We start from the raw sequence: 24,314 nt of genomic DNA, 5'->3' as shown, positions 1-24,314 counted from the left end.
TTTTTTTTTTTTTTTTTTTTCCAATTTTACTACTTTCTTCTCCTCCGTGACAAATACTTCGATTCTATCTCCTCCGTGATTACTAGTCCTCTGAGTCTGCGATTCTCTCATACTGCACAACTATTTCAATTCGCTCTCCACTATTTAATCTGTAAGTGCTTTGCATTTTACAGTTGAGTTTTTATCATTTCTGGTTATTATTTTTGATTAATTTAACTATTTTTCATTTCATTTTTTTCGCGGTTCAATGTTGTTTTTTTGCTTAATTAATAAGAATTCATGAATTATTAATGATGTGTAATTTATAAGCATGATCAATGAATCGCTTAGAAGCTCAATTCTTCATAAATTTGATTATAATTCGATTCTGTTCATTGTGAATTGTTTCTGGCTCATCTTCATTTTGCTGTGTACTTTGAATTTTGCATTTTGCTGTTTTATAGATGAATTAGGGGACGAAAGGAGTATTGATAATCATACTAGATAGAGTGGCTAAAAGTAAAAACTACTGGAAAGGCCGAATAACTAGTTTAGAGTAATAATAGTGCCTGGTAAACATCGATTTCACTTAAGGCCTCGTTCGGTACTCAGATTATAAAATGGTGGTAATAAGAGCTAATTTTGTCTTAATTTTCATGAAATCTGATGTTATTGCTATGGTATTGAAGTTCGTAATTACATCATATTTTTATTTTCATTTCCCACAATTTAATAACAATTGCCAAACAAAACTCTAAATCTAATAAAATTCTTGGAGGGGAGGGGGGCAAGGCTACCCTTGATCCCCTCTTAGCATTGCCCATGGATAAATTACAAAGATAGGGGTATTGGACTTTACAAGGTTGTCTTTTGTCTATTGACAACAAAATAAGCTGTATTGATGTAATATGGCATGCCCTGTTGTTCTTTGCAATTAGAAATAGATATGTAATGTCAGACAGATTTTGATCTACTTTAGTAATGCTTATAAAATAAGACAACCAACCTTAAATGCTTCACAAATCCAAGTCATTCCATTACCGTAATGCCTAATGCCATTAATTGACTTCTGCTTTGGCAAAATTTGGAGGATCGGATGTACCAACATATTGCTTGTAATCTTAATGACAAAGATGTTTCCGATCGACCCTTAATAGAAAATATCATCTACAATTTCACATAAATAAGTGCACATGATTTGATCATCGATTTTACCATAGATTCATGTCAAAATTTCTTGCAACAAAATTATGAAATACTCTCAATTGAACTACTATTGAAAATCTTATTTTCACTGCAACTATGGCTCCAATATTCCAATATGAGACTATATTCAAGTCACAAAATTGTTGGAATTCAACTAATAATCATGGGTGTGAAAGATGATAGAGACTGTGACAGTGGAGAAAATCATAAGGGGATAAAGATGAAAGGTAGAAATGAAGAGGATCAGTAGCTTTTGCTTTTAATTAAGCCCATGAAATTAGATTAAGGAAGGAACTTTTGTGGGCAGGATAATTGTAATACGACGGGTTTAATATCCTGTTGCCGATTCCCTTACATTCACGACAGGTTTGTTGACCCGTCTTTAATGTCATAGTTTCTACTCCGTTGTGAAAGTTTTCAATCTTTTTATCCAAACATGTTCAATGTTGCAAGTATATAAATGGAGTAAGAAGATAAGCTTTATAACATATTAATATTTGTGTAACATACTGTTTCCTCTAATTTAGTATTTTGCTCTTTTATTCCAGTTAAAGTAGTTAGTCATCTATGGAAGATCAAATCAATGGGGTAGCAACTTCAATACGGAACAAGATGGGGTATATACCCTCTTATCGTACCCATAACCATAATCACTGCATTTATAAGGTACCTCAATATATCCGCAAGGAAAATGAAGAATCTTATCGACCTTCCCTTATTGCAATTGGCCCTATTTACCACGGAGATCCAACCTTGCAAGCTATGGAAGAGCTAAAATTGCAGCATCTTCATTGGTTCCTGCAAGAAGGTAACAATGCAGATAACATGGAGCATTACATTAATGTTGTATGCGAATGGGAGGAGGAAGCGCGTTCCTATTATGCACACAAGATAAGTGTTTCAAGCAATGACTTTGTTGAGATGTTACTCATTGATGCTGTGTTCATGATTGTCTTGTTTATGTGGTCGAATTCTCAGTTGTTACTTGAATCCCATCCTATGGAAAATAAAGCACAATTTTTGCTTATCCTTGAATCCGACTTATTTTGTGAAGAAAATCAACTCCCTTTCTTCGTTCTAGAGCGTCTGTATGACATAGCATTCGGTAGAACTATTTTCCCTAATTCGACATTCTCTCTTGTCACTGCAGTTTTCTTAAGCAAAAGTTGGTATCGTGAGAGTGGCCCATCAGAAACTGAAATCGAACAGCAATTATCATTATCTCGGGCATCAAAAATCAATCATTTACTTGATTTTGTAAGGATCGCCTATTTACCTACAAAGCTTCGAGAACAATTTCCCTGCAATAGAAGCAAAGTAGACCCACAGTTTCCTTTGACTGCCACAGAGTTAAAAGCAGCTGGAATCAAATTCATGGAAGGGAAAGGTAGAATGCTTGATATCAGCTTCGACAATGGAGTCCTAAAGATACCGAAACTAATATTTCGTGATAGCACTGAATCCGTCTTACGGAACATGGCTTTCTATGAGCAATGCCATCATTTTCATGATACATACTTTGTTGATTATTTTCGATTTCTTGGTAAGTTGGTAAAAACTGCAGGAGATGTTCAAATTCTTGTTCAGAGTGGAGTACTCCTCAATTGGCTTGGAAGTGATGAAGAGGTGGCTAATGTCCTCCATAAAAGTTCCAAGAATATAATTTTGAATCATCAAAACTTCTATTATTTTGATGTTTCAAGAGAATTGAATGCTCATGCTAATACCTCATGGAATCGATGGAAGACGATATTGCGAAGGGACTATTTTAGTCATCCATGAGCATTTATATCTGTTTTCTATGCTGTCATACTTCTTATTCTTACATTTTTGCAGACGATATACAAGTAGTTGCAGTTTTAGATCAAAAACCTGTATTCATTAAAGTTTTCATTGGTGTATTCTATGTTACTATAATGCCAATGTCTTGAATAGATTTTTGATTATGGTATCCATTCTAGTAATTTATTATGATCTTTTAATTTCGTCCAAGCAATTTTTATATGCACCTTATGCATGCTACTTGCTCCATTGCTCGGACGAGCTCTTCACTTGCTCACCAAGTAATCAAAATAAGATTAAGATAATTAATCTAGCTTGTTAGTGTAAACAAGAAGAGGACAAAGTATAATTTTTGTGATTGGTTGATTGGGTATCAAGTACCATTAGTACATTGTACTAATAGGTAGTGGAGGCTTGGAGTAGCAAAAACCTGGCTTTGTAAAGCAAGCATTTAGAGAAGGACAAAGTGTAAGAGCTTTCGGGACCAAGGGATAAGTGGCAACACAAGAAACAGAGGCTGCTTTGGCCCACTGTAGGCCACTTAACCTGCACCTGGTCGAGCCAAGCTTCTGCTGCATCTGTGAGGGGCTTGCTGGCTGCTGTCCTGTTGTTTACCTGCTTCCCCATTTGTTGCCTTATATTTTTCCCTATATATACTCCCTTATGCCATGTTATTCGTGTGCTCCGAGTCTCATTGTTTAGAGATATTCTACCTTGCTTAGTTTCTTGCTAATTAGCTCCTCTCTTACACTAATCCTCCACTTATAATTTCTATCAAGTTTGTTATTTGTCCTTTAAACACATAATATAATCATGGGTTAGATGGTGGATGTAAACCATTGATTGGTGAACCACCTTAAATTCTTGTCTTGATTATTTACTTGATTTTTTCCATTCTTCACAAACTTGTATTATTTGTTTTCAACACTTAAAAGACACATCATAAACATCAACTTAACTTCATATTTTTGATCTTTGAGTGAGGTATTTGCCTCCCCTTTCATTAGGCATATACATCACATTTTAAAGCTTCCTCTTGACACGATCATGTCATTTCCACTACCTCTCCAATGCCTTTAATTCATAGTGCAAAAACAAGTCCGCATTGCATTGGCCGTATTATAATAATTGTCGAAAAAGCGAACTAATATTTCTCGCCTTATAAAAATACATAATAAAAAACATATTTTTAGAATTTTAAGGTTACAAATAATATTTTTCGGCTAAAATACAATATTATAATAATCAAATTACTCTCATTACTACATCAGCATCATGAGTTATTACATGTTTGCTCTATGCCTCAACCTTTACCAATACAATTCTCTGACTACCTCTTTTAAGTCAAGTCAATTCAAACTCATATTGACGAGACGGTGAGCTCATTAAGTTAATTTGACTTAATTAGTGCATGAACCAACTCAAAACTACGAAGGACCATAATTCATGCATGCTTAATTTATATTGTAAATTGTACGTAATATAGTATAAATTAGTCTCCTACAATTAAGAACTCTATTCCAAATCCCAATAATAAAAATTTATTTACCCCTTAACCACTTTTAATTATCAATACAACAACTAAACATACCAATTATCTCACAAATTATATTATAATTAGTTTTAAGTATAATTAATCAGAACAAAAAAATCATCAACCTCAACTTAAGATTACAAGCAATATGTTGGTACTAGAAAAGTTAACATTAAAACAAATTAAATAAGATTTAGCTATATTATATTTTAACTTATAGATTATAGATTAAAAATAAAATAAATATTACATCGATTGAAAAATAATGTAAACAAAAAAGAAATTTAGTTTTGTGAAATAAATAAATGGAAAATATTTTAAATTATGCATAAAAAAAATTTATAAAAAGTTAAGAATTGCTATTTATAATGTAAACCCTAGATTTGAAATGTGAGGCAATAACTTTTAGAATAAATTTTTTCCCAACTGAATCCAGCTATGTCTTATCTTTACATGTTGAATTTTAGTTAAATTGTATGGAGTAACCTAATATTGGCTATGTTGATGATATTGAATGCAAACAAAAAGGATTATTTATTAATGATACTATCCTTAAATTTAATAATGATTATAGAACCGCAACATTACACTTATTAGTGTTTGAGGTAAAAAATACAATATAAAAAGCCAACAAAATCACAACATATAAGGTTTTTCCAATTAGTATTCAATGAATTTACAACGCTATAAATGATACACATATTAAGAAATTGATAGAGATTAAAATTATACAGACTATATTACAAGTGAGAATTTTTTCATAAAAGGAAATATTACAAAGTTAACTTTTTTAAAAAAAAAAAATGGAGTAATATTATTTTTTAAAAAAGACGAAAAAAATTAACATAATTGTAATCCAATCGATAAGCTCCACGTAGACAACCCCAGTATTTTTAAGGTGGAATTCAGCACAGCGTATCATTTGGGTCTTCAGCTATTATCTATCCCTTAAAACTGCTGAGCCAAAGGTTGAAGCTAGTCTTCCCCCCTTCCCTTATCCAAATTTGATTTACTCTTCAGCTCTCTTCTACACTACCCCAAAAACGTGGTAAATCCCATCTTATTTCTCAGATGTTCTTTCATAATTTGATTTCTTGTTGCTATTTCTTCAATTGTTACATTAATTAATCGTCAAATGATGATTATTGGTACAAAGAATTATCCCCATTTTGAATATTTATTGCAATTCTCTAAAATATTTTTTCATGCTTGTTATCTGTTTGAAGAAATGCGTTATATGAATTTTGCTCTTTGTTATCTGTTTGAATAAATGGTTTAAAGTTTTTGTCTTTTGGTGGGTTTATAGTCTTCTTGTGTTGCATTACTGTACTTTGTGTTTCTTTTTGGAATTCCTTTTTTTTTTCTTGCAAATTACGTGTGAATATTTTCTGTGATTTTTTTTTAATTTGGGTCAAGCATTTTATGGAATTTCTGATGATAATTGATATCAGCTGTTAGTTTTCCTCTTAGTTTTGAAGTATATTTTTGTGGAATTTGGGATTAATTTTTACTTTTAGTATTATTATTTTCATGTGCTAATTCATGTAATTTTTGTGTTTTTTAGTTTAACTTCAAAAGTGTAGGTAGATGGCTTGTTCATCTTCAACAGCATGGAGCATGGCAACTCTAAAATCAGCCCTGCCTTTAGTTCCTTCTGTTCCTGTGTTGAACAAGTTGCCCATTTCGGCTACCTGTAGTAATTCTTCTTCCAAGACGCGTAGAATGAGACTATCATTGCGCAATTCTAAGCCTCTCCTACCACAATACAGTGGCCTCAGTGCTCTTTGCCCTCTTGTCTCACCAGTTCCTTCTGGTTTAGGTATATCTCTATTCCTGAATTGGAATGTAATTTAGTGATGTTCCCTGGTGGGAAATTTACAATGTTGTTCTCTGATATTTTAGTATATTTCATACAATACAACTGGTTGCGACTATGATACATAATGTGAGCTTCTTTGTATTGATGTTGAGGTAGGCAATATAGAAACTTAAAGGCTTTCAATGGTTGGTTCCCCCTATGATGTAAGGTTCTTTTGTGATGTTGTGTTCTTATTCCTTATTTGTGAATAATTTATGGTGAAATGAAGCGAAATGGGTGTAATTTACAGGGTTCTTTCCTCCTGGTTGATTAACCTGCATTTGGGGCTAAAAAGATAGTGTTTTATGACTACTGTGCATCCTTTGATGACCTATCCTTGTTAAAACCCATCGTAACTATCTGTTTAAGTGGTGATTGAATGTAATATCAAGTCAGTTGATGAACGATTTAGATTGCTCGTGACAGGGACTTTAGGGAAGTGGCATAGTAATGGTAATTGGAATTTCCTTTTAAGAAATCTATTTGAAGTTTTCTTCTTGTTACCTTTATATGACAACCTGCTTTTAGAAGAAGACTAGGATTGGACTGTATGCTAGGATCTCACTCTTTTAGCCAGAGCTTTTGTGGTAACAGTTATGTGAATTCTGTCTAAAAGTTTCTAGAAGTATCCCTTTTCAACTTGTTTTTAACAACAGTCCAGGAACATTTTTGACCTTTTGGCCAATCCACACTCAAAGCTATGTCCTGATGTTTCTTATGATTTTATTTATAATATTATCATGTTTTTGAAGTTAGGATTTGTCGGCACTAACATTATGTTTGGATAGGGAGAAATGGAGAGAAAAGAAGGGGAGGGAATTGGAGGGGTTATATTTCCCTCATTTGACGAATAAAGGAAGGGAATTGGAAAGAAGAACTCCTTCACATTTTAAACATAACAAATCCTTCTAACATTGGATTAATTTGGAAAGCATAAACACTTCATTTTTCTCTCCCCTCTCTTTACTTTCTCTCCCTTCCTCTCCCTTTCTCTTCCTTTCCTTCCAAAAATGTTATCCAATTTCAAACGTAGAGTAAACATTAGCGGCTAGGTTGACCTTGCTGTCTGGTCCTATGTCATTTCTAAATTCTTCGCTGTCAAATGGCTACTCATACAATTACACATAGTGTTTGAAACGGCACGTCATGATTTAGACTTTTTTTGTTAGTTCTTACATAAACGCCCCATTAATGGGATCTTAGACTCCCCCTCCCTTGCAAAGATTCTGCAGGAAGCTGAATATAATTTCAACTTTCAAAAGTAGAATGAGATTGGTCTTCATGAGGTGAAAATGCCTATAAACATGAGCAATTGATTATGAGAGATAAAGCGATACTTGTTTCCGGTTTTATCTCAATAGGAAGCGACCATTACTCGTACTTGATAGGAGTCATATGTTCTGTTTTTCGGTTCTACCTTTAGGTGCTGCTTGTGCACTTACTTCAGCTTTCCCCTTTACAGAAAATTCTGGCTTCGATAGTCTTCTAAGAATTGTTGATAATGGGGGTCGAATCTATGCTATGAGGCACGGAAGGCGAGTGCCTAAACTCAGCAGACCCCCAGATCAGCGACGTGCACTTCTCCGTGCACTGACAACTCAGCTTCTTAAGCATGGACGTATTAAGACTACAAGAGCCAGAGCAAGTGCTGTGAGAAAGTATGTCGACAAAATGATTACCTTGGCTAAGGACGGCTCACTTCACAAAAGAAGGCAAGCACTTGGATTTATATACGAGAAGCAGATCGTACATGCCTTATTTGCCGAGGTGCCAGATAGGTATGGTGATAGAAATGGAGGATACACTAGAATCATCAGGACTCTACCAAGGCGAGGGGACAATGCCCCCATGGCGTACATTGAGCTTGTTTAGGTACTCATATATAGTTTGTTATCCTCTTAGTTGCGGTTTTGATGTTGAAGAATGCTTTTAGTCATAATCATTGTCCTTTAGGTGGGGTTGGTGTTATGGGTTATACTTATTCCGTGATTTCAGTCAAATGATTGGTCACTTGATTTTTCCGTTTATTACCTTTAAGTTTGTAGCATGAGACATCTTTGATTTTAATGTATGTTAAAATTTAATACAATTGCATATGTTCGGTTTTCGGGATTTCAGCATACATCTCTTTTGTTAATCATATTGTGATGTCAACTGTCCCGTTCCTTAGATTTTAATCATCAAATTTATATTTGGAGAACGTATGTAACTTTTCTAGGAGATTCTAGCTTTGTGGTTCATCAGGACTCATAGTGTTGATTTTCTATGTCTGTCCTTTTTGTCATTTACTGTAGATTCTAGCTTTTGGTTGTCATTTACAAAGTTGCTTCATTACTCATTAGAGCTTTGTCCATTAATCGTCCAATGTTTGCATATATATATATATATATATATATATATATATATATATATATATATATATATATATATATACACTCGTTTCTCATATTTTCAGTATTGTCCGTTATCATACAAGTTCATGAAAAATGGCTCTCAATACGACAATGCTAAAACATTATGCTTTGAAATTATACGTAACCAGTTGTAGTCATACATATAAGTGAGAAATCTTTTGCTCGGTTTGCATAGAAAGTTCTACATATCGCCTGCTGGTGTACACATTGACTGATATCTGGTGCAGTGGATACCTTTCTGTGTGCCCAATATATGGTTTCTGTGATTGAACAGCTTCCGTTAAGTTATTTAAAAACGTGTTTTCGTGTTGCTCAGGTGGGAGGAATAGAATCTCGCTATTGACGAGGGTCAAATCGGATCAAACATTCTGTGATTACATGTTTCAGATGAGAAACTTTAGTGTCCATTGCAGTGGTTGATTGTCACAATAGGAAACTTTTATTTTAAGTTGACATGGGAATTGTGAAATGTTGTATGTTTTGTTCATGATATGAAAAAGATAGTTTACTTGGAGCTACCAAACTCATGGTTTCTTTAGACCATATCTTTGTTTATTGGTTTTCATGGTTTTGTAGTCCATGAGTTTGCAACGTTGCGGGTCCGTCCGCCACTCACCATGCGCCGCGTGTTAAGTTGCTCGGTAAATTAAAAACTATTCAAAGTCAAATAATTATTAACTTTTGGTCGTTTATAACAAGCTAAAATCAATTCGAAATGTCCAAATTATTTTTTTGATTTAACCGATTAAGAAACCAAAATCCAAAGAGCCAACCAACAAAATGACTACGTAAGCTAAATTATAACAAAGTAAAATCTTGATTTTTATAATTTTTTATTATGCATAGTTAAAAATATTAAATACTAAATTAGTACATTGACAAATATACGAAATTAAATGAAAAATTTAATTAGAATAAGAGAAAGTATTAATTTTATAAACATATTTAATACATTTTTTCATGTCATTTATATATTCATATTTTATCAAATTTTTTATTAGACCAAACAACAATTTATTTTCATTAGACCAAAACAACAAATTTAAAAGCAATATATTGATTTAGTTATAGCCGTATTTTGATTCGTTATGAACTAAAGGTTCATAGTCGTGTTTATGTCGATATCAAATGGTGTTTTTAAAAGAGTTTGGATTTGGATATAATAATGTTTTAGGGAGTTACCAATTAAGGAAAGAATTTGATTGGAGATTTTGTTAATGACTTGTATATAAATGTGATAGTTTGCCGGATTACTCAACAATTCGATTGTTGACAGTCTTTGATGGGGCATATCCCTTATGGGGGATAGATCCATTTTCAGGTTAGCTCTGATGTGGAGACGATGCCTACTTGTATTGTGTGTTACGTGCGAGGCAAGGACTTCTTCTTGAAATACAAATGTAAATTAGATATTTGTAAATTAAATTGTAATAATTTTATAATGTTTTGTAAATAATATTCACTTAATTATGTAAAAAGTTTTAAATACTTTGATATTGGTTTGCTGCGGCTATCGAGCCACAAGTTGGATTCAACCCATATTTCTATTAGTCTTCTGCTATGCTTTGTAGACAATATTATTATATTGTTTACGCGGGTTTGGGCTGTTTCAGTAAGCATTAGGAAAATCACAATTATTGTGAGAGGGGGTCTCTTTGATGTAAGTAGGCATTAAGAATGAGTAAATAGACATTTAAGATATTGAAGTAAACATTGAGGATACGGTAAGTAAGCATTAAGGATAATGTAAGTACGCATTAAGAATACGGTAAGTAGACATTAATCTTTAATGGGCTGGGCTTAAGATACGTCTCTTAAAGAGACGGTCTCTCAAGAGACTACCTGTAGTAAAATACTTCTATTAAACTAAGAACAAACAAAATTAATTTTGTCCAAAATTTGTGATATAAATAAAAAGATTCTTAATAGAAACAATAAATAAAACAACCCAAAGTAACAAATAAAAACAACTTAAAAAAACGGAGAAAATATATTCTAACATATACTTTCTTCTTTTTTTTACTTGTATCATTTACTTTTCACACTTTTAAAGAATTCAATCATTAATATCTCTAATTATATATATAAAAAAATTATGTAAACTAAGAAGTAAAAAGCTTTAAAACGAAATGATTCAAATAAAATTTAATACGACTATACTTCGTTTATAGATTATCGATAGTATAAGAATCAATGCAGTGCCGAAGTCAATTATAATACACGTAAAAACGGAAAAAAATAAAAGAAAAAAAATTTTTGTAATTTATAGTGGCTTGGTGCAAACAATTTTAGTTTGCTCAAAGTTCATGCAAGATCTGCTGCACGAAGGGTATGGTAAGCACCATCTCCGGCTCTGGTAAGCCTTTGCCTCTAATTCCCTATTTCCAGTACTTTGTTGTTTGTTCTTCTAACTCTTGTAAATTCTCCACAATTAGGATTTACTTTCTGTTTCTCTCTAATTAAATCTATTCTTTTCAAAAATATTGTACATGATATGATATACTTCGTGTTTCCTTTTATGAAATTTAATCTTTTGCGTTCATTTCTAGGGTTTCACTGAATTTCTTATTCAGATTGTTATTCTGTTATGTTTCTTGCTTGTTATTGTTCCCTCTCAATTTAGAATCGAGATATGGAAAAATATTAAATATTGAAATGCAATTAAGTACTTAGATTCTGTGATCGAAGTCTATCGTTTGAAAATAAATGTATGTTATCGAACATAAGTTGAGGTCTTTTGTTGACTTCTTTTTTTGGAGAGTGAAATTTTTTTGGCTTGAAATGTTGTAAATTAGTGTAATTGTATATTCACATCGATATAATTGATTAGTACCATATATTGGATAATGCTTACGCAACAACACCTACACAACAATGTCAAAAACTTAAAACCAACACTGTTGGGTATTGCTTACCATGTATGAAATGGAAAATAAAAATTGATGGTACTATTTTTTTTTTTTTTTTTTTTTTTTTTGTAATGGTGAACAATACCCAATATGTTGTACTCTATTGTTGATGTTTAAATGTGTGCTCACAAGCTAACTGCGTATTGTTCAAGTATATTGTGATTTTTAGGGGAATTTTTAATTTATTTTGGTTTGTCTGCAGCAGGAAGGATGTATTGTTGCATAGTAGAAATGAGTTTAAAATTCTTAAAATGTTGGTATTAAGGATAAAGTAAAGAAGAAATCTTCTAAGTACAGGAATAAAGAGGATGAGGAGTCTTCCTTTTTGGAAGGCAGGGAGGGTTCTTTGGCGAAGGAAGTTAATGCTGTACCTACAAGAAGAGAAAGAAGTAGGAATATTGTGTAGGTAAAACTGATGTTAATTGAGGAAGAAATGGATGTGCACAAGTTTGGGAGCTTCTTGTTCGGCTCTTTGCATTCTCCGGTGAATTTGGAAAGGATTATGATGACAAAGGGAAAGGTGATGTGGATGTGGGTATGGATGACTCTCCATTGTTTATAATGGGCTGCTCCGGTAATGATGTTGTGTCAGTTTTTGAAAATGATAAAGGATATTGAGTAGGTATTGTTGATATAAGAAAGGGAACTCTGCTTGGTGGATAACAAGGAAGAAGAGACATCTGTTAATATTTTAACGGTTAATAGGTTGAGGAAGCTAAGGAAGGGTGATGATGAGACTGTTATATCAGGGTTTGCTTATGTGTCGAGGTTTAGGGTTCACCATGAGAAGCTGGACTGCAGTACAGATGTCTTGACTCGAATTTCAACAATTATATTCTGAGGTAGAAAACGAGTTAATTGACTGGTTCTTGCCTTTGGGGTATAAAAATGTTGTTGATATTCTAGAAAAGAAATCAAAAGCTTGTTGTCAAGAGAAGAGTGAGGCTTTTACTTGGAATTATTGAGTACTCAAGATTAGTAGATGCAAATGGTGAAGATCAGATTCTTCTAATAGTCCAATAACTCTGTCTAGTTTTACAGAAATCATCAGTTGATCCATACTGTTGGATTAACCGAAAGATGAGGGTTTTACTGATTGATGGCAAGTTGAATAAAATGAGGGATGCCATCGTCATTAAAGATTGCCCTATTAAAAACGCTTCTTTCTTACCTTATGGGTCGCAAGTTATTGTTGCTGGGAGAAGAAAGTTTTTTTTAATAGTGTTAACATATCTAAGGGAAATGTTGATAAAATTGAGCCACTGACTGGACAAGAGGAATAAAATTTAGAAGTTTTTGGGGTTTCCCTGATTCTAGTACTGTAGCCTTTTACGGAAACTTATTGTTCTTAATTTAAGTATAATTTGGTTGAAGCTTAAAGCAGAGAACAGAATTATTGCTTTGGTTATGAGAATATGAAATTATATACTGCCATCTCCCTTTTTTTTATTGTTAGAGTAGCAATTTAATTTTTCAGATTACTGTAAAATGCTTTTAGACAGAACAGAAGCATACACTTAGGTATCCAGTTTCCGCAGAACGTGTGTTGCATCAACCTTATGGAAATTTTTTCTACTACTTGGTCCATACATTCTTGAATGTGGTATGTGTTTATCAGCATATATTCTTCTAATAGCACATGGTCACGTTATGCAAGGTAGAACAGAAAGCTGAGGGTTGAGCCTGGCCAACAGCATGAAGAGATACTGAGAAGTCAGAAAGGCAGAAATCTTGCATTTTGTTTTCAGTTCTCTTTTTTCACTGTGGTTATATTTATATACGCAATGTAACGCTTAATTGTGCTAACATGGATTTGATTTTATTTTTCCATGAATTAGGTGCTTGTTTTCCTTTGCCAAATAGCACGAGGTGCAACATCAAACATTGTTATTGGATATTTCAGCTTCAACTCGGCTGACACAATACAATATAGCCTTGATTTTGCACTATTATGTCATGGTCAGGTCTGGTAGATGTCAGACATACACTATCCACAAGGTGCAAGTAAGATTTTTATCACTATTCTAATCCTAAAACGATCAAATTTGTTTGCTGCTTTCTTATTGCTGAAATTCGTTTCCTTTCATTCCATCTCTGGTGGGATTTTAGTCTCTTCTTCTTCTATTAGTTTCTCAATATCCTTACTTTTTCATCACACCCTTGAAAATTCAAAACCATAAATTCTGTTTTCAGAAATTTGAAAAAAATACAAATTGATAAGATTTTCTGAAGATTCACTTTATTCACTGAATATAACTATTTATGAAATTTATTGTTACCTAGCTATTGAGTTTCTTCGTTATACTTTGTCCTTTTAAGGTGTTTGGGTAAATCCATGGGTATGGTTTTTAGAAATTAGGCGTTCAGATCTGAACTTTTCTATAGAATCTGTAAATGAATTCTCTCATCACTCGCTTATAGTTCTCTAACGAATCATGTTCTACTAGTTAAAACTTCCAGAAAGATCATACTTCACGGCTCTGTGAAATTATTACTCTAGTCTTTTTATTAGCTATATGAGCTAACAAGCAGTAATGCTTTGCCTCTTTGGTGTATGCAGAGGAAAAAGCTCGATATGAATTTATAGGAAGTATATGATGTACCCAATGGGTAGTCAATCTGTGTCTTCTCCAGCGGTTCTCACTTTGTGCTTTGTTTGATCATTTGATGTGTTAGTATGTTTGCACTAGACCTGGTTATTGGACTGGGCTCCCAGTGGGCAATGGGTTAAGCTTCTATTATATGGATTTATTGGTTTAGATTTGCTGTATAGGTGAAGCTCTATCCAATAAGATAAATAATATCAACCAGTGACTGAACACGGTAGTTTACAAACCAAACTTCTTGGTCTATCCATCGTCCTTAGCACTTTATGCTGTGTACTTTAGCTCAACCAGAAAACACAAATGAACAATAAAGGAAAAGGAAGAGCAATTACTCTAAAAAAATAAACGTCTAGATATAATAAAATTGGAAGGGTGAATTTTTAATAGAAAATGAAAATTTAAGGTTGCTAAGTGCAAAGAAGGGTAGACATGACAGAGTAAACTTCATTAATGGGTTACCAATAAAAAAAAGGAGGTGATCCATTTTTACCCGCCCAAGTCCTTCCCTATCCATTAATGAATTTAGCAAACCCACTATTGACCCGCCAATTTAATGACTCAAACATATCCATCCCAACTCTCCTAATAACTAGGTCAACATGCAACTTGCAAGTTAACACTCTTGTTTTTTTCATGATTGGATACCTCCAGACTCCAGTCATGATCATAGACTTTTCTAATGCTTTGCATCAAGCCATGAACTATTCTTCTCGTTTTGCTTTACTTGTTCTCCTCTAGAAGCATGTTTGTCAGTTTTTTTCTTTCATCTGTACTGATTTTTTTGTGATAATACATATTCATATGGACTACTTCCCAACCTTTCTTTGTGCTTCGTTTTAACGTGTTAGTATGGTTACAATTTGCAAGTCAATATCCATTTCATAATTAATACCTTAAGGAGAATAATTATACCATTTCTCATCCTCCTATGATTCTTCTTCTATCTTTTCTTCCAGTTCTATGTTTCCCTTTTACCACTGAAATTTCCTTGGAAAATACATGTGGTTTTTCCTTTGATAGAAACAATATATGGTTCAACCTCATTCCCAATTGAATGCTCGAGAAGCAACGGGGAGTTTTCTAGTCGCTCAGCTCCATATCTACTTTTTTTTACCATTACTCTTATCTTTCCATATATACTTTTTAAGTGTATTTGTTGTTAGACAAGTTCTCAAACTGCTTCTCCTCGTCCAAAGTTAGGGAGAAAATATAGAGAGAAAATGGGCGTAATATTAGAAAACGGAGTGGGAGGACTTATTGGAAATGCAGCTTTTGCAGTAGTTACCCTGGTGCTCTCACGCATCAAACACGAAATTGAACTTGCTAGGCATCATAAGCAAGATTTGGAGGAGCTTGGAAAACAGCTCAATGAGCTAAATGAGCTGTTGAAAGGTTCTGCTAAATCCTTACAACCAAAAAACAAGCTGCTGATTGCTTGGCTCAACAAGGTGAATAATGCAGCCTATGATGCGGACAATTTACTAGATGATTGTTCATATGAATCTTTCAAGCATGGAAGTAGAACAAGAAAGAGGGATAAAAGCAAAAGTGTTTTTTCTAAGCCTTTCCACTCCCATGTTAACTCTCATAGAGTAAAGAACTTAACAAATATAATTAAAACCATCTATGCGGATGCTAAGAACCTAGGCGTTGTACTCATCGATGTAGCTGCTGGCCACAGTTATGATAGTGGATCAAGTTCCGAGATTCAAGGTAAGACGTTGCAGGATCGCCGAGAATGGGTGGATAACCAAGGCCTTGTTGGGCGGAATCAAGACATTACTCGGCTTGCTGAGTTGTTATGTGATTCGAACAACAATTGTAAAGATCCAACTGTTATTGGAATTGTTGGCTTGCCAGGTACTCAAACTATAAACCTTTTAGTAGACAGAACTCATGAAAGTACAACAATCTTTGGTAAATGTGAAATACTCCTTCAATTTACTTAATACAAATTTATTTTTCATCCCTCCCGTTAAAAATTTTATACATTTTTTGCTCTTTCAGATGACTCTATGTTCTTTTACTAATTCTCATTCACATATCTAATTTTTCTTTTAATCTCATCCACACGTTTTTATTTCTTTTTAAATCTTATTTATATTTTTCAAACATATTTTGCTGTTCTACATAACTCAAACAACAAACTTAATAAAGTATAATTTTGAACTTGTAGCAAGTTCTATGGGACATATGATATGATCAATGAACTTGTGTAATTTTTATCAAATGATATTTTATACTTCTTTAATTTCTTGAGATTTCTATTTATGTTATTTTGAATTGTTTCCTTAATTTCTCTACACTTTTTCTTCCTCCTAATCTCATTTATATATTTATTTATTCTCTTTTACCTCATTCATATATTTTTTTTTATCTAGTTATTTTTGTCTTATTTTTATCATTGTTAATTATGTACCAAAGATTAAAACTAAATTACACCTTTTGCAGCATTTGCAAGTAATAATATATATATATATATATATATATATATATATATATATATATATATATATATATATATATATATATATATATATATATATATGTGGGTAGGATCAAGTGAAAACGCTTTTAAGTGGTGAAAACTAAAAACCAGACAGTGGTATACATATTGTAGCAAAAGGGTACATATTATCTTATAGGGTGTACATATTTTTTGTGAAGAAAAAAGTTCAGATTATTTACAAAAATGCCATCTGAATATGTACCCCTTTTAAGCATATATGTACACTATTTAGCAAATGTCTAATTATTTACAAAAATATCATCTGAATATGTATCCCTTTTAAGCATATATGTACCCTTGTTTTCAGTTTTCACCATATTAATTGGTTTTCACATGATCCAAATCATATATATATATATATATATATATATATATATATAGTCAAGTTTCAGTGAGAACCAAGTTTATATGAGAACCGTGAGAACCAATCTCTCCGATAAAAATGTGTTATTTTTTTACAGAAAAGGTCTTACTTTTGTCCAAAAAAAAATGTTACTTTTGTTTGAAAAAAAAGCTTGTACTTTTTAGCAAAAATGTATTACTTTAAAAAAAATATATATTTTTTTCAAAAAACAATAACACGTTTTTCCGAAAAATAACACCTTTTTTTTGTAAAAAGTAACACCTTTTATGAATTTTTTCCAGAATTTTTTTCTTAAAGTAACACTTTTTTTGTGAAAGCAGTACCTTTTTAGTAAAAAGTAACACTTTTATTTAAGGCAGATTGGTTCTCACGGTTTTCATATAAGGATGGTTCTCACTGGAACTTCTTCCTATAAATGTATATATATTTATATAATCAAGTTCCTGTGTGAACTAAGCTTATATGAGAACCGTAAGAACAAATCTATCCAACAAAAAAGTGTTACTTTTTAATTAAAAAGGTGTTACTTTTGGGCAAAATAGTGTTATTTTTATTTTAAAAAAATAGTATTTTTTAGCAAAAAAGTGTTACTTTCAGGAAATATATACATTTTTTTCAAAAAAAAGAAATATAAAGTAATATTTTGTGTAAAAGTAACACATTTTTAATTAATCTTTAAAAGTAGCACATTATATTCGAAAAGTAACAGGTTTTAATGTAAAAAATACCTGTTTTCAGGTTTTAATGTAAAAAAAATACCAAATATAACAACAAGACCAAACTACCCTTACCCAATAGCCCTTTTGTCCTTTTAGTCCTGTTATTATGGGTATAACTCATATCATATAACTGCATACACATGTGTGCAGTGTGCTACTAATCTATCACCATACTATCTAAAATAACACTTATACTCCCTTCATCCCTTTGAGATTGTTAGACAAGATCTTCCAATTTGAACTTTTGAGCAATAAGGAGTAGCTTCGTAATCTTAGTGGGACGTAGGGAGTATGTACCATGGTCGTTATGTACAACGCCAAGTTTGGAACTAGAAGTGATCGAATGAAAAAATCGAATCAATGTTTGTATTAGTTGAATTGAAGTTATATTCTATGTTTTCATCTAGGTCTTGGGAAGACAGCGTTGGGAAAACGAGTTGTTAAAGCAAAAGAAGTGAAAAGCCACTTCAAGTCTATATTTTGGCTTGTAGCCTCACATAGCTATGATTTAACGGATATTCTGAGAAAAATGGCTGAACAGCTTGATGAAAATGTCTCAAACATGTCAAGTCATGCAATTGTAAAAAAGCTTGGCGACAAGCTGAAAGGAAAGAGGTACTTAATTGTGCTAGATGATGTATGGGCTACATTTGACTGGGAAACCTTTAAATGCACATTAGAAGACATTGGTGGATCCAAGGGTACTACCGTTTTGATGACTTCGCGAGACAAAAATGTGTTGGCGAATATGGACATAAAGTGTCATGCAAGTAACGACCAGTACGTTCACAAGGCCATTATGCATCAATTAAAGGAGCTGAATGAAGATGACAGCTGGTGTCTCTTCGAGAAAAGACTCGGTAGTGACAATCTTGCTTCGAACAGTGAAAAACTACATCTTGGAAAGAGGATGGTAAACAAATGTGGTGGCATTCCTCTTGCCATAAGAGAACTAGGAGACAAGCTGTGTAACAAAAATGTAGAGGAATGGAGAGACATCGTGAAGAATGAAGAATGGAACAAAGAAGAGTATGGAATTCTACCATCCTTAAAATTAAGTTACATTTACTTGCCAAACATGGCTTTGAAAAAATGCTTTTCATACTGTGCCGTATTTGGAGAAGACGAGGAGATCCAGAAGGAGAAATTGATTCAGTTGTGGATGGGGCAGGGGTTCTTGCAACCATATGACAACATGGAGCGTGTTGGGGATGAGTATGTTAATATTCTGTTAAATACCTCCCTTTTCCAGGAGCCAAAATTGGATCTTCTTGGGAATGTGATAAGCTTTAAGATACATGATCTTGTATTATCTCTTGTGCGTGTTGTTTCAGGAGAGTGCTGCAATTTGAAAGAGAAGACGGAGGTCAATGTGTCTTCATCGACTGATTTTCGACACCTTTCATGTTCTTTCTCATTGACTACAAAGCTCTCCACTGCCAAGTTTTGTGAGAATTTGCGAACTTATTACAACTACTGCCCTCATTTCCTTAAGCAGGAGTTTGCAAGTTTAAAGTTATTTCTGAAGCATTCTAAATGTTTAAGGGTGTTGTCTTTGCAACGTCTTGGCCTCGAAGACTTACCCAAATCTGTTGGTGATTTGAAACATTTGAGATACCTTGACATCTCTCAGAATTGCTTCCAGTCACTTCCAGTTGTGATCACTAAACTGTACCATTTGCAGGTATTGAGGATTGATTACAATGCTAATTGTCAATTATACTGTTCTCTTCGTCAGTTTGAAGTTCGATTCTTAAAAAATCTTAGGCACATTAGTGCTAAAGCTGTTGACATTGGTATATTAGAAGGCATGAGGCATTTGACTGCACTACAAACTTTATCTACTATTAATCTGCAATTGGGGTGGGGGGGGAAGGTGATCGAGCTACGTGAGTTGAAGAACTTGAGAGGCACATTGGGAATAAAAGGACTCGAGAGTATGATCACTGAAGAAGAAGCCATAAGCCTAAATTTGGGAAATAAGTTAAATGTTGATAGATTATTCTTAGAATGGTCTGACAAATTGAACGCAAATAGCCACCACAATCAAATCTTACAACACTTGAAACCCCATGAGAATTTGTCAATGCTTGATGTAGCTCATTATAATGGCACAAAATTTCCCGAATGGCTCATGAAAATGACAATCGCTGGAGGTTCTCATCGACTTTCCAAACTAGTCTCCCTCACATTACGACACTGTCTCCATGCTGAGGGAGAACTCAACCTGGAAAACCTCAGTTCTGTTCGTTTCTTGTCGTTAAACTCCTGTTCCCGCCTGACTATTTCATTGCCAAGTAATGGGTTCCGTTGCTGCAGTTTACTTGAATCTCTGAAGCTGACCTCTTGTTGTAAAATTGGAGAACTTGGGGATATGTCGCCATTAATTCGGCTTCAATACCTGGAAATTAGAGACTGTGACAGGGCTTCATATGAACTAAAGGGATTAGCCAGTCTTCCTTGTTTAAAGGAAGTTATTACTGACAGATTGTTACCTCAAGGCTTGGGAAGACGCAGTCCACTTTGCAAGGCACTTCAGACATTATACTTGTCGACACAGGCAGCAGGAAACCGTCTTCCCATTCAGCTTCAATATTTAGTGGCACTGAAAGAACTGCATATCAATGATTTTCAAAGTCTGGAGATATTACCTGATTGGCTTGGGAAGTTGACATCTCTTTCTTCACTCACCCTTGTTTGCTTGCCAAAGTTGAAGCAAATGCCTTCGCCACGTGCAATCCAATGTCTCTCCAATTTGCAAGTTTTACGTTTCTGGAAATGCCCTCTTTTAGAGGAACAAATTAACCTAAAACATGGAGAATGGTTCAAAATTAAGCATATCCCTTTATCCTCTTTTGAGTCCAACTAACAATAAAAGGTATGTTTTTTCCCCATCTTCCCTTTACTTCTTGCAATGGTGCTTGCAATAAATTTGTGACAGAAAATTTGTTCTTGAAGTCAACTTACAGTTACTTTTCAATTCACTTTTAGATATTTTTAAAGATCATTATGTTCCCCATCAATTTGAGGGGGTTTACTGCAACATTTAACATTCCGTTCCCTCACCGACAATGCCATTAAGTGGCTCTCTGTCACCTTGGGTGGGGTTTTAAAGAGGTTGCTTCCGATTGACCCTTGATAGTAAACTTTATGTGCAACTTCACATAAATAAGAAGTGCACAGATTTAATGAGTCATTTGGTTTAGTCCATTATAATCAAACCAAAGAACAATAACAAGGGTATGAGTATAATATGGAAATACTTCTCTTTAATTGTTTTATTTCTATGTGGTTTTATTTCTAAGATAAATTCATGAGAAAGGTCTGAGTATAATATGGAAATACTTCTTGTTTAATTGCTACAAGTTTGTGAAAAATGACATGCACAAACATTTTACACCATCCTAATTGAGTTTTGCGTTGCACATTATGCAAGTTTTACATGGTGAAATACAAAGCGCACTAGGGTCAAACTTTATCCCTAAGAATCACCCAAGACCAATGGTAAGGGTGTTCAATGCAATGAAATAAACACTTTAATAATTAGCAATAAGAAACAAAGCAAAAACAAAGACACAAGATTTACGAGGTTCACGCCAATGTGGGCTACATCCTCGGTGGTGGTTAGCTTGTATTATGTGAAGAAACAATGGAGTTCTCAAGAACTCTTATAAAGAGGTATTACACTTTGAGAAGAGAAAAAGAAAGATAAAGGATTTGTGTTTGACTAGGGTTGAGAATCATCTCACAAGTGAGTGTTGGGACTTCTATTTATACTTATATGTATATGGGAGTAAAGGAGGAAAGGGTCCAGCCCTAAAGATTGGCCGCGGCCTTTTATCGCGAAACAGAATAGTCCCATGCTGCTCTTCGCTCAACTGGTCGAGCCATATGAAGGCTGGTTGAGCGGCAGATCAGGAGGCTACTGGACTGGTCGAGCTGGTTCACTCGATCGAGCAACATCGTATTCCATTCGAGCAGCCCTATAAACACCTCTCTATCATCATCATACACACACATACTTTTCCACACACCATCAACCTCATCATAAACCATTGGTGCACTCAAAGTCACACCAAAAACTCCAACACATGGTTTTAGGTTTTTAGTTGATGTATGTATTCTATTTGGTTTCAACATATTCGTCTTGAATGTTTGCTAGGGTCCATGTTTCCATGCACGGCCTTAAACATGGACCCTGTTGAACTATAAAAAAATTCCACTATCCTATATTTTCTATATCTAATTTTTTAATTTTAGTAATGGTTGGAAAAATAATTTTACTTTTTTGAATACTCTAGTACTATTATTGTTTTTCATTTTTTGTAACAAGGAGATTTCAATATAAAAAATATTCCAAAAATAAGGCTGGCTCATTAAAATTGGGGGTTCAAGCGGTTTGTTGTGTTTTGTTAGTTTCTTTGAAGTTTGAACTACATTAGTGTTGAAGTGTGCTTTAAGTCTTCCCAAGGTGGTGATATTTGAGGCAAACTTTGTCTCCATTGGCTTGGAGTTTATTTCATGTGATTGTGTGGCTTGGATAGATTAGACTTGGTGGGAAGAGCGTGGTGAGAAGTTATCATTTTGTGCTAGCTTATGGGAAGTTGGCATGGCTTGATAGAATGTGCAAGCGATTCAAACTCTAGAAAATTGTTGCTCTATATATATAGAGATCATGTTAAGCCTTAGTTAAATCATTCTAACCCTTCAGACCAAACACATTAGCGTCTAATTGTAATTCTTCACGAGTTCATAGTTTAAACTCCAGGAACTCTCCCTATAATCAATCAAAGTAATTCATCGTCAAAGTGGACGTAGTTACATTGGTTGAACCTCGTAAATCTTGTGTCTTTTTTTTGTATTGTTTTACTTTAATTTCTCAATTAGTTGTTAGTTTTCAACATTCTTCAAGAAGACTCCTACCATTGTTCTCGGGTTTATTTCTTGCTTCCTAAGTTAGGGAGAACCTAGTTCATTTCAACTAGGGTGTCATAGCTTTCACAAAATTTAAAATATATTGTAGATGTCATGCTTGTTTCTTTATTGTATCACCTTTTAAAAATATCGCTTTCTATTACCATTACGCCCTTATGGTGGGACCCTTCCCTTAACCGTGCCTTGTGAGGACGCTTTGTTCATTGGGCTGCCCTCTTTTACTCTTCATTATTCTCCCAAATGATTTATTTACACTGTTTTGGTTGCAGATGGGCTCAATTATGCGAATCAGAAAAGGGTCAACGAAATATATGGTATTAGCTGCGAACTAAAGGAATCTATTTCATCTTTTTCCATGCATATTTATCGAGTGCATTGTTGTGTTGTATTTATCGAGTGCATCTTGTCGTCTGCACTGAAAATCGAACCAGCCAAGCAAAGGTAGTTGAAAAGAAAGCAAGATCGACTTCATATTGTTTGAAGACTGCATCTTGATGTCACTTAGTCTTATTTTACGACAGCATTTCTTTGTCTTCATATGTTAAGTGGCTCTCACCTAGGATGAATTTTATGGGTTCAGATGTACGTAATATTACCCTTGTTATATATTTGTTTGTGATAATAAAGAGATTGTTTTCGATTGACTTTTGGTATTAAACATTATCTGCAACTAGATGCTGGTAATTACAATGGTTTGTAATCTAAATTTCAATAAATTTATTATCTCATTTTCATAATAATGAAATTTTGATCATGAAAAAGATTTTCGTACACAAATTTTCATTACCATTTGATACTAGCATTTTAAATGGTAATATATTAGAATGAATTTTGTGAAGAAAATATGATAATTGAATCTATACCCATAAACTCCAAAAAAAGTTCTAACACGGAATATTTCAAAAAAATTAGAAACATATACATGTCATAAGAATTCTCAAATAACTTTAATCAAAATTTTCGTACATAATAGTTCTCACTTTACTCTTAGGTAAGAATTGATTCCATAAATTTTAGTAACATATGCTCTCATAATATGCTACAGAAAATGGCATTTACCTTAATAACATGCAACTTAGTGAGCTTTATTTAAAAATGCATGGTTTTACTTGTATGCTTCTTCTGAAATAATTGTTATATTTGTTTATTGATTTGTTCAAGCTATTTTATATATTATGGCTAATATGTAAGTAAAAGTATAGTTAAATGGGGTCTTATTTGAATCTTCTAATTGCATATTTTCATAACATTAAGTTTTTGTAATTTTTAAATGTGTATAATTCAATATATAAATAAACAAAATAACACATTGAATTGCGTAAAAAGTCAAATAAAATAAGTATAATAAAACGGAGGAATTAGATCATTAGATGTTTTTGTAACGTGGTTTTCTTGAGTTTGAGAAATATCTTCAATTAGCAAAGGATGATGATTGTTATTACCTTATCTAAAAGGAGCTACGTTGACATGAGTTTTAATTTTCTGCCCTAGTAAATATT

At 33.4% G+C, this 24,314-nt stretch overlaps 3 protein-coding genes and 1 pseudogene across 6 annotated transcripts; all 4 read left to right on the top strand.

The window, feature by feature from the left end:
* The first annotated feature begins 13 nt into the window (after positions 1-13).
* LOC130797978 (UPF0481 protein At3g47200-like) lies at positions 14-3,140 on the top strand. Its single transcript, XM_057660791.1, has 2 exons — positions 14-151; positions 1,734-3,140. Exon 2 carries the CDS (start codon positions 1,753-1,755, stop codon positions 2,965-2,967), a length of 1,215 nt encoding a protein of 404 aa, XP_057516774.1. The 5' UTR covers positions 14-151; positions 1,734-1,752; the 3' UTR covers positions 2,968-3,140.
* A 2,282-nt stretch (positions 3,141-5,422) lies between these two features.
* On the top strand, positions 5,423-9,326 carry LOC130797976 (50S ribosomal protein L17, chloroplastic). 3 transcript variants are annotated; one of them, XM_057660789.1, is made up of 4 exons: positions 5,432-5,546; positions 6,066-6,320; positions 7,822-8,231; positions 9,090-9,326. In XM_057660789.1, exons 2-3 carry the CDS (start codon positions 6,089-6,091, stop codon positions 8,229-8,231), a joined length of 642 nt encoding a protein of 213 aa, XP_057516772.1. In that variant the 5' UTR covers positions 5,432-5,546; positions 6,066-6,088; the 3' UTR covers positions 9,090-9,326. The 3 variants fall into 3 exon arrangements, with proteins under 3 accessions (XP_057516771.1, XP_057516772.1, XP_057516773.1); XM_057660790.1 differs by having other exon boundaries at positions 5,441-5,549; XM_057660788.1 differs by lacking the exon at positions 9,090-9,326 and having other exon boundaries at positions 5,423-5,549; positions 7,822-8,481.
* Positions 9,327-11,122: 1,796 nt separating this feature from the next.
* LOC130797974 (putative disease resistance protein RGA3) lies at positions 11,123-23,545 on the top strand. Of its 2 annotated transcripts, none has more exons than XM_057660787.1 (3): positions 11,123-13,686; positions 18,288-20,758; positions 23,085-23,545. In XM_057660787.1, the coding sequence occupies exons 1-2, from the start codon at positions 13,656-13,658 to the stop codon at positions 20,747-20,749; spliced, it is 2,493 nt and encodes an 830-aa protein (XP_057516770.1). In that variant the 5' UTR covers positions 11,123-13,655; the 3' UTR covers positions 20,750-20,758; positions 23,085-23,545. The 2 variants fall into 2 exon arrangements, with proteins under 2 accessions (XP_057516770.1, XP_057516769.1); XM_057660786.1 differs by having other exon boundaries at positions 11,123-16,148; positions 23,085-23,544.
* On the top strand, positions 12,098-13,039 carry LOC130797975 (U3 small nucleolar RNA-associated protein 18 homolog; annotated as a pseudogene).
* Positions 23,546-24,314: the final 769 nt, after the last annotated feature.

The sequence above is a fragment of the Amaranthus tricolor genome, chromosome 13 (genome assembly GCF_026212465.1).
Source record: "Amaranthus tricolor cultivar Red isolate AtriRed21 chromosome 13, ASM2621246v1, whole genome shotgun sequence".
NCBI lineage: Eukaryota > Viridiplantae > Streptophyta > Magnoliopsida > Caryophyllales > Amaranthaceae > Amaranthus > Amaranthus tricolor.
Note: the sequence above shows the minus strand (reverse complement) of the source record. Positions and strands in the feature narration are given on the sequence as shown.